Genomic DNA, 10,133 nt, shown 5'->3' with positions numbered 1-10,133 from the left:
GATGACTTTAGCTCTGAATCTGTCTCAGACACGGACCCTGCGATAGCTTTATACTAAATGAAAACGAAATGTCTGAACCTCTTTGGAAAACTGTGGAGAAAGATTTAGTTGTGTCAAGGGCTTAGGGAGACTGGAAAGCTGGAGCAGGCTTATAGAGTTTGCCCTACTTACTTTCCTTCCTCCTTCCCACCCCCCAAATCTCCCATAGCTGAGAAAAGACTGGCAGGACCAGGTATGGGAAGAATTAAGAATCACTGAAACTTTCACAGGGTGCTAGTGAGAACATAAAGTGGAGCAACCACTCAGAAAACTGTCAGGATTTACTAAAGCTGAACACTTACATGACCTTCCACTCACCATTTCACTCCCAGGTATTTGCCCTAGAGAAGGAAATTCCTTTTCACAAAAATACTTGTATATGATTTATTAATAATGGCCAAATACTGAAGAAAAAAAATGTCTATCTATAGGTGAATGGAGAAACTATATTGGCTATATTGTGGAATAGCCACACAGTGGAATACTACTCAGGAGTAAAAAAGAAGGAATATTGCTATGTACAGCAATGTGGAAAATCTCAAAACATTTTGTTGAGCAGAAGCCAGACACAAAAGACAATCTACTGCATGATTCTGTTTATATGAAATTCAAGAACAGACAAGATTATAGTGATAGAAATAAACATAGTGGTTGCCTGGTTGGGGCAGGAGGGACGAAAGGGGTGTGACTGACTTAAGAGGGACACAACATAACTTTCTGTGGTGATGGAAATGTTCTATAACTTCACCAGGCAATTGTCACTCGGGTATCAATCGGGTATCAATCATAACTCATGGGAACGCTCAACTCAGTAAAGCACTGGTCGGATAAAAAGGCTGGCAAATTTTCATATAAAGAAAAGTGAAAGTAATAACAACAAAAAAGTTTTATGACGAAAACATCCTGGTTTTGGCTTTTGCGGCCTGAACCTGCATGGCCATTCGCAGTGTCTGACCAGGACGCGACTCTCAGGAAACAGGAACTGTGGCATAGGACCATTTCTCTCACTCCCATGCCCTGAGGGGCCCCTGCTCTACTGAGGGTGTAAAATGTCTCTCCTACGCTGGTGTCATTCCAAGCTCCCTAGCCTTCTCAGAACCCTTTCAGAACCTCTACGCTGCAGGATCACTTTGAAAACTTCTTCGCTCAGCGAAGAGGCCATATTTCATAAGGGCGAGACGCTCACCCTGGGCCCACTTCACGGCTTCGGTTGCCCGTACTAAATATGGTGGCACACGAGCGGGTCACAACCTCGACCTCGTGACGGTACGCTCGCAGACGCCCGCTTCGGTCAGCCCACTCCGGCGCCTACTTTTAGATTAACCAATGAATCGGAGGTATGAGGCACGCCCTTTTCCCCTCTTCACCAATAGCCTCCAGACGCCTCCCTCAGAATCCAATCATCGCTTCCGCCTCTCTTGAATGAAAAGCGAGCGGCCCAGTGAGCTGAGCCGCAGTCGGACGCAGGAGACAGGAAGCGCAACGGCTCGTGTCGGGGCGCGAGAACTGTAACCCGAGTCGGGTGGCTCTCTTCGCAGCACGGGGAGGCGAACGAGGAATCAGGTGAGCGGCTGGCCGAGGCGCGGGGCCGCGGTGCGGAGACGTCGGATCCGCGGGCGAGCGGGAGGTAGGAAACGCCAGGGGTTGAGGGAAGGAGCCCGGGCGCGAGACAAGGAGAGGCGGGGCGGTTGGGGTGTCCGGAGCGCGCGTTGGCGGCCGTTTGGCGTTACGGCGCATGCGCGAGGGACGGACCGGCCGTTGGCGCGCGGGTACGGGCCCGCTTCCGGGAGTGGCTGTCATGGCCGCCTGCAGGCTGAACCCCACCTTGGGGCAGAGTCTGCCTGTTCTTGGAAGCCCGAGGCGATTTGGGGAGGGGTCAGGAGGCGACGCGGGGGTCTGGGCCGCGGAGCGCGAAGCCGGAGCTTGTGGACGTGACGATCTTCAAGATAGAAAGACTCTTCCTCCGTTTTTGCTTTGTGTTTCGGGGGGTGGATTCGTTGTACCAGAGATTTAGGGCAAAAAGTGATGTTCCAGTAAGGAACAAAGTCTTAAATGAAAATCCTCTTTGTAGTTCCAGAAATTTAGGGCAAAAATGATGTTCCAGTAAAGAATAAAGAAATGAGAATTCTCTTTGAGGGCACTTCAGGGTGAAAAGGGTACGCGAAAGGGTCTGAGTTGTTACTTAGTCGTCTGTCAGCTTTCAAGATGATCAGCTCTTGGGGCCTCTTGCCACCTTCTCTGGGTGGAGCAAACAGCGCCAAATCCTTTCCTGATCTAATTTGTTTTGATTTTTAGGTTCTGTCTAGCCAGTCCCTAGAAATTTTTGTGTATCAAGCATAGTCTGTCACTAAACTTGTCTCCCCATTAAAACAAAGAGTTACTTAGAACTCTTAATTTATTGGAATGCACACCTCTTTCCAGATTTGAAGCCCAGAGTAGACGACGCTGCCTCTTTTATGTCCAAGGCTCCCCCAGGGGTTGGTCCTTCCCCTGTGGGGTGATCCATCCTCTTTTCCCTCTAACAGTGCTCCCACCGTGGTTAACTCTCTTTCATTTGGTGTCTGGTTTTCCCTGCTGCTGGTCCCTTACCTTACTCCATCTTCTCTGGAGTAACTTGGTCTTGAGCAAATCCTGATTGAGTCACGACTAAGAACCTAGTCAGCGATTTCTTATTGTTCAGCGTATTAAGTATGAATGCTCTGGGCATAACCAACTTGGTTTTCTGCTTCTTGCTTCAAGCAGCCAATTCTTTCCAATCCCTGAAAGGGTTTGGATTAGTGGTTTCTGGACTGCCCTTTCCTGGCGCCTTTTCTTCTCTTTGATGCTTGAAGTGAGCCTTCCTGTTTTCACCAGTAGGAATCCTAAATACTTGTATTGAATCCGATAAAGATACTTGCTTAGCCCCTAAACTCTGCCTTGATGCCCCGATTCTGATTCCATTCATTAAGCCATTTGCTCCTGAGTGCTTACCTGTTATGTACCAGGTCCTGTTCTGGGTGCTGGGCTGGCATGACTGGAGGGGGTGTTTTTTTAGTTGGATCCAAGTTTGGAATATGCCTTTTTGGAACAACAGAACAGCTTCCCTGATGTTCAGTGGGTAAAGAATCTGCCTGCAATGCAGGAGACACAGAGATGGGGGTTTGATCCATGGGTCAGGAACATCCCTGGAGGAGAAAATGGCAACCAGCTCCAGCATTTTTGCCTGAAAAATCCCATGGGCAGAGGAGCCTGGTGGGCTACAGTCCATGGTGTTAATAAGAGTTGGAAACGACAGAGGGACTAAACACAATGGAAAATGCCTTTTTGAAACAACAGAGTTCAGAAAAAAGTGGGAGAAGCAAGTTGAAAGGTGCTGAGGCATGTTTGAGGCTCAGCAGCAAGGCCTGTGTGTGAGGGTGACAGGGGTGACAAACTCTGAGTATAGAGGGAGTCAGGTTGTGCCGGGCTTGTTAGGCTGTGGTGAAGACTCTGTTTTACTCTGAACACAGTGGGATCCTGTGGAGGGTGTTGAGCAGAGGAATGGCTTTCTCTGACTTAGCTTTTTTAGGCTCCCTCCAGCAGCTGAGGGGGATTGAGGGGGGAGTGGGAGATGGAAAGCAAGGAGCCCAACAAGGCGGCTTTTGGCATAATCCAGGCAAGAGGTGATGGTACCCAAGTACCTATCAGCTGACAATGGCTAAAACGAACTGTAGTATTCCAGTGAAAAGGAATATTCATCAGCCACAAAAAGGAATGGTGTACTGATACATGGCCACAATGTAGAGGAACCTTGAAAAATTATGTGAGTAAAAGAAATCAGGCTGTCACATGTTGTATGATTCCATTATATGAAATGTTCCAAATAGGCAGATTCATAAAAAGAAAGTAGATTAGTGGTTGCCACAGGGAGTTGGGGGGACACAGGATGGTAGCCTAAGGATGCAGTCTTTTTAACATGAGGAAACGTGTGCTAAAGATGATTGTGGCAGCAGTTGAAAGTATTTGTGACTGCACAAGAAACCAATATGTGCCTTTTAAACAGTTCCTTGTATGGCATGTGAATGTCTCCATAAAGCTGCTCTCATCTAAAAAGGTGATGACAGCCTAAGAACCGGTGACGTAGCCGGGGTGAGAAGTGGCCTGATTGACCTGCTTGGATTTATTGGCTGGTGGGACAGGAAAAGAGAAAAGATAGAACAGTTCAGACAGTGGCGTTGCCTTTTCTGAGATGCGGGTTGAGGGGAGAGGTTGTCCATAGAGAGGCCGCACGGAGGTGGTTAAGGCCCTGGGGCTGCATCATCACAGAGGATGAGTGGCAAAAGGGCCACAAAATGGGCCTGGGACCCTCAAAATCCTTCTCAGGAAGAGGGACTATTTCTAGCATTTCCACCCCCTACACTGGGCTTCCCTGGTGGCTGAATGGTAAAGAACCCGGCTCCCAATGTGGGAGATGTGGGTTTAGTCCCTGGGTCGGGAAGATCCCCTGGAGGAGGGCATGGCAACCCACTCTAGTATTCTTGCCTGGGAAATCCCATGGACAGAGGAACCTGGCCAGCTACAGTTCACGTGGTTACAAAGAGACACGACTTAGCAACTAAATGACAGCAACAACCATCCCCTAGACTGGAGGCTGGGGTGCCCCAGGGAGGACAAAAGACAGTATTCTCACGTTTGGGTCCCTTGCAGTCTGCACCCACTAGGTGCTCTGTGTGTCTGGATTCAATGAAGCCAGGAAGTGATCGCGCTTTGTATTAATTCTTTTTACCATCTTGGCTGTATTCTTACTGGCTCCAGGCCCAATGGGAGGTCTTTTCATGAGAGCACTTAATTATTCCCTTGTGCAAACCACAAATAGCAGGAGCAGCTGGGGCTGGGTAGACACTGGCGAGCTCACAAGCTCCCATCTCTCCAGCATCCTGGCAGTTGCATCTCCAGGCTCAGGGTGGGGTCCTTGGGGAGTGAAGGGGGAGGGGAGTCCTTGAGACTAGGTGGTCTGAGGCTGTTGTTCAGTAGAGCTGAGACCTTGAAGCTGAGAAGGAGGCATTTATTTGTTCAGAGACCAGAAGTAATGCAGCAGAGTCGTGCCTGTGGGGCTGGGTGACCTGAGCTGGGGTAGAGGCTCAATGAGTATCAGCAGCCAAATGAGGCTGGGGGTGGCATGGAATGGGGTGGGCAGGGGCCAGTGAGGGAGGTTGCAAGTGGAAAGGAGTTGGGGTTTCACTTGGTGCACCTGTGGTTGTGGCCTGAAGGGTCCCAGGGAGAGGTGAGGCAGCTCAGTGGAGGGTGGTGGGGATGGGGGCACAGCAGGCGGAAGCTGGGAAGTGCTACACAGGTGGAGAATTGGCACCTGGAGTCAGTGTCGGAGGTGAGTTAAAGAGATCGGAGAATGCTGTCCAGCCTTGGCTTCAGTGGCTGGGCGGCCAGACCTGACCCCAGGTCCTCACCCACCTCGGATCTGTGTTAGCAGCTTGCAGCTTCTGTGCAGCCGGCTCCCTCTTCCCCCTCACTGGGAATTTTCCTGCCTGCGTCAGTCACCGTTGTTGCTTCTCTGAGCCCTGTTCCCCCTCCTCTGTTCTCAGCAACATGGCGGAACAGGATGTGGAAAACGAGCTTCTGGATTATGAGGAAGATGAAGAGCCCCAGGCACCTCCAGAGAGCGCTCCGCCTCCCCCCAAGAAAGACGTTAAGGGTTCCTATGTTTCCATCCACAGCTCTGGCTTCCGGGACTTTCTGCTGAAGCCGGAGCTCCTGAGGGCCATAGTGGACTGTGGCTTTGAGCATCCATCAGAGGGTACGCATCCCTGGGTCCTCCCTTCCTCGGCTCTCCTCTCTCTGCTTCGGCGCGGTCCCCTCCAGTGAGGGGCCTGCACAGAGGGAACGTCCGTTCAGTTTCTGATAGCTCATGTGCTCTCTTCCCTCAGTCCAGCACGAGTGTATTCCACAAGCCATCCTGGGCATGGACGTCCTGTGCCAGGCCAAATCAGGGATGGGCAAGACAGCGGTTTTTGTGTTGGCCACTCTGCAGCAGATTGAGCCCGTCAACGGACAGGTGGGTGGACACCCTCCCTGCTAGGCCCCAGCTTTCTGATGCGACAGGAATCATGGGTTAAAGATCCTTGTTCCTGCATCCTCTTTGTGGACTTTTAAAATTAAGTACGGTACTTGGTTCTACTGGAGTAGGAGATGGCAACCCACTCCAGTATTCTTGCTTGGAAAATCTCCTGGACAGAGGAGCCTCACAGGCTACAGTCCATGGCGTCGTAAAGAGTGAGCAACTTAGCATGCACACACTTTGTTGTTACCAATATCGCTCCCAAAATGATGAGCCAAAAGGAACAACTGAAAAGTGCCCAGTCTGACCACCCAGCAAGATGGCTGTTAATTTCCACATGTGCTTTGATCATGCACATGTATGAAGGTGGTCTTACACTGAATACGGTTTTGTTTGCTTTTATTGCCAGCAGGACACAATTGTTTTCTCATGCCTTGAATGTTGTAGTTCACTACTTTGAGGGGATAATTGAGGCGCGTGCAGGTGTTCTGTTCTTGACTTGTCGGGGCACACCTCCCTGGGTGGTTTGTGGTTGCATGAGCCCTTGTTATTGACCTTAGGGTGGGTGGTCTCGGAGGGAAGGGTTTCATGGGAGGCCCTGGTGTGGTCTCAGTCCTTGGCATTGTGGGCCAGGCAGGTGGGGTAGCCCTCGCCTGGTGGTCACACACCAGCCAGAGGGCAGGTTCTGGAAGCTGTTAGCATGGAGTGTGTCACCAGCTAGGTGTCTCCCTGGCCTAGGGGGACACACCTGAGTAGCTGTAAGGAGACGTAGGGAGGGCTTTCCTGGTGGCTCAGCGGTAAAGAATCCACCTGCCTGTGCAGGAGATGCAGGTTCAGTCCCTGGGTTAGGAAGATCCCTTAGAGGAGGAAATGGCAACCACGGACAGAGGAGCCTGTTCATTGGGTCAAAGAGTCAGACGTGACTGAGGGACTAAACAAAAACAGCAAACAGTAAGTCTTATCACCTGCTAGGGAAAAAAAAATAAGCAGATACAGGGAGTGAGCAGCAGCTGATAGACTGGGAGAAGATGGGGCCATGTGCACTGGACCTTCCAGTGGCCCACAGGGCTGGGGGCCACCAGGGGAGCAGCACCAGCATGGGCTCTGGCCAGGGTCAGACTTCGGACACTGCCTTGAGGGTCTCTTCCCAACCTGCCCCACAGGTGACGGTCCTAGTGATGTGCCACACTCGAGAGCTGGCCTTCCAGATCAGTAAGGAGTACGAGCGCTTCTCCAAGTACATGCCCAGCGTCAAGGTGAGTCCCCCAGGCTGGGTGGGGCGTCATGTGGCCCTCTGTAGCCTTGCTCGCTGGCCCAGCTGGCGTTAACCAAGCTTGGCTGCAGCAACGGCCTTTGAGGTTTGTGGTGGTTTACGCTCCTTAAAAGCCTGATGAATTATGAATGGCCCCCAGAGGCCTGTGCCAGTCTCAGTCCTGGGGCTGCTTTTCAGTGGAGCTGGGGCCAGGCTCTGAGGCCTCTCCTGTCCCTAGGCCCCAGGCCTGGGGTGGTGGTGGGGGCTTCGCAGGGTCGTGAACTGAGTGGCCGTAGTCACAAGAGTTGGGTGTGAGCTTTTGGCCACCAGATGGTTGACAGCAGCTTTCCACCCGCATAGGTGTCTGTGTTCTTTGGGGGCCTCTCCATCAAGAAGGATGAGGAGGTGTTGAAGAGGAACTGTCCCCATGTGGTGGTGGGGACGCCAGGCCGGATCCTGGCACTCGTGCGCAATAGGAGTCTCAACCTGAAGAATGTGAAGCACTTCGTGTTGGATGAGTGCGACAAGATGCTGGAGCAGCTGGGTGAGTGTCTGCGCCGGGTCTGCGGGCTGTGGAGGCCCCTCGCAGCATCCCTCAGACTTCAGAGCCAGGCCGTGACAGGGCAGGCTAGAGGTTTCCCCAGAGTAGGGTCGTGTGGGTGACTGGCAGTCAGGTCTCTTGGAAACAGATTTACGGGCAAGTCCTGGCATTTGGCAGAGTGAACTGCGGCTTCTGAGCTAGATCTTGGAGTGGGACCACATGGCCCAAGATGAGCCGTGTCTGGGCACCGTGGCCTTGCCGCCCGCTGGTTTAGCTCTAGGCCCCTGCCTGCGCTCAGGGAGCCCTCACAGGGCTGGTGGGAGCTGGGGCTTGTGCCTGGGAGGCGGCTGCAGCTCTCACTCCAGCAGCTGTCTCTGCCTCAGGCTCCCCACCCTGAAGCGTGGCTGGAGGCGCGCTGGCACAGCTGCTCCGCTCTGGCAGCGTGTAAGTGGATTGCTGCTCCTCCCGCGCCTGTGCTTACTACCCTAAGTCCGGGCCCTCAGGCACCTGGGACTCCCTGCCTCTGGCCAGTCTGCGCTCACACCGCCCTTGTCACGGGGCCAGCGGCTCCCTGGCACAGGTTGGGAGGGAATGGATCCGGTCTTGGGTGGGGGTCGTGGTCTGGCAGGCGCTCACACCCCATTTCTTGCCCTCCCTTCCCTGCCAGATATGCGACGGGATGTGCAGGAAATCTTCCGCCTGACCCCCCATGAGAAGCAGTGCATGATGTTCAGCGCCACCTTGAGCAAGGAGATCCGGCCCGTGTGCAGGAAGTTCATGCAAGATGTGAGTAATGGCAGAGAGCTCAGTGCAGTAGCTTCGGCCTCCGAGGGTGCAGGCTCTTGCCGCACCCCAACATCCACGCTGCCCTCATGGCACACGCATGCTGGAAGGCCGGCGGAGCCTCTTCCTCTCTTGTCAAACTGGGAGCTGAGAGTTTGGTCTACACCTGAACCGGGCCGGACCTTAGATCCAGCTGTTGGGAGACAAGTATTTACGGGGGTACAGAGGCCTCTTGGAAGTATTGCAGCCACGGAGTCGCTTTTGGAAGGTTCTGGGCAGGCAGAAGGCCCAGAAGTAAGCCCCGCCTGGCTCTTCCTGCTCTCCTCCCTGCACAGCCCATGGAGGTGTTCGTGGATGACGAGACCAAGCTCACGCTGCACGGGCTACAGCAGTACTACGTGAAACTCAAGGACAGTGAGAAAAACCGCAAGCTCTTCGACCTCCTGGATGTGTTGGAGTTTAACCAGGTGATGCTTCTGCACTCCCGTGGCCTGTGCTGGGTTCCTGGCCTGGGGGAGGGATTCTGGCCCTGACCGCAGGTCTGTCCCTTCCTCCCTCGCAGGTGGTGATCTTTGTGAAGTCAGTGCAGCGCTGCATGGCCTTGGCCCAGCTCCTGGTGGAACAGAACTTCCCAGCTATTGCCATCCACAGGGGCATGGCCCAGGAGGAGCGGTGAGTGCATGCGGGTCACCCTCAGCCCCTGGCAGGCCCTGTGGAGCAGATGACACACAGGGTCCCCGTATCTGATGGCCGCCCCTTGTTCCTCTCGCACCTAGCCTGTCACGCTATCAGCAGTTCAAGGACTTCCAGCGGCGGATCCTGGTGGCCACCAATCTGTTCGGCCGAGGGATGGACATTGAGCGCGTCAACATCGTCTTCAATTATGACATGCCTGAGGACTCAGACACCTACCTCCACCGTGTGAGTGGCCCACAGGGGTGTCCCTTCCCTCCTGCCCCTTTCTCAGGGTTGGTGTTGGATAGGGACCTCTGTCTGTTCTCAGCCTGACCCTTGCTTCTGTCTCCCTGCAGGTGGCCCGTGCGGGTCGCTTCGGTACCAAAGGCCTGGCCATTACTTTCGTGTCTGACGAGAACGATGCCAAAATCCTCAATGATGTCCAGGACCGGTTTGAAGTGAACGTGGCAGAGCTTCCGGAAGAAATTGACATCTCCACATACAGTAAGTGGCTCAGATAGGACTGGGGTGCCAGGGGGAGGTAGGGGACAGTGGTGGGGCCTTCTGTACCCACTGCGCCCTCTTCACTGGCCTCCCCCGTCCTCTGTGTCTTACAGTTGAGCAGAGCCGGTAACCACATGCCCTGACGACCAGAGCCACTCTACTTCCCACGTGCTGCTTCAAGTCCTCTTTCTAGGCGACACTGGGCCTTTTATTTTACTGTTTAAAAGCTGTAGATTTGTGCAAGAATAAGTTTTTATTATGGAAGTCTGGCTCCCACAGTGTCTGTTTCTGTCAGCTCACTGCATTTC

At 53.3% G+C, this 10,133-nt stretch overlaps 1 protein-coding gene across 3 annotated transcripts; it reads left to right on the top strand.

Moving 5' to 3' along the window:
• Nucleotides 1-1,443: 1,443 nt before the first annotated feature.
• Nucleotides 1,444-10,089, top strand: DDX39A (DExD-box helicase 39A). Of its 3 annotated transcripts, none has more exons than XM_055429484.2 (11): nucleotides 1,444-1,602; nucleotides 5,598-5,809; nucleotides 5,940-6,067; nucleotides 7,234-7,326; nucleotides 7,683-7,866; nucleotides 8,531-8,649; nucleotides 8,982-9,113; nucleotides 9,209-9,318; nucleotides 9,423-9,567; nucleotides 9,678-9,825; nucleotides 9,939-10,089. In XM_055429484.2, exons 2-11 carry the CDS (start codon nucleotides 5,602-5,604, stop codon nucleotides 9,953-9,955), a joined length of 1,284 nt encoding a protein of 427 aa, XP_055285459.1. In that variant the 5' UTR covers nucleotides 1,444-1,602; nucleotides 5,598-5,601; the 3' UTR covers nucleotides 9,956-10,089. The 3 variants fall into 3 exon arrangements, with proteins under 3 accessions (XP_055285459.1, XP_088695223.1, XP_088695222.1); XM_088839096.1 differs by having other exon boundaries at nucleotides 1,513-1,666; XM_088839097.1 differs by lacking the exon at nucleotides 9,939-10,089 and having other exon boundaries at nucleotides 9,678-9,842.
• The last annotated feature ends 44 nt before the right edge of the window (nucleotides 10,090-10,133 follow it).

The sequence above is a fragment of the Moschus berezovskii genome, chromosome 8, assembly GCF_049115385.1.
Source record: "Moschus berezovskii isolate FMDL1 chromosome 8, NW_MosBer_1.0, whole genome shotgun sequence".
Lineage (NCBI taxonomy): Eukaryota > Metazoa > Chordata > Mammalia > Artiodactyla > Moschidae > Moschus > Moschus berezovskii.
Note: the sequence above shows the minus strand (reverse complement) of the source record. Positions and strands in the feature narration are given on the sequence as shown.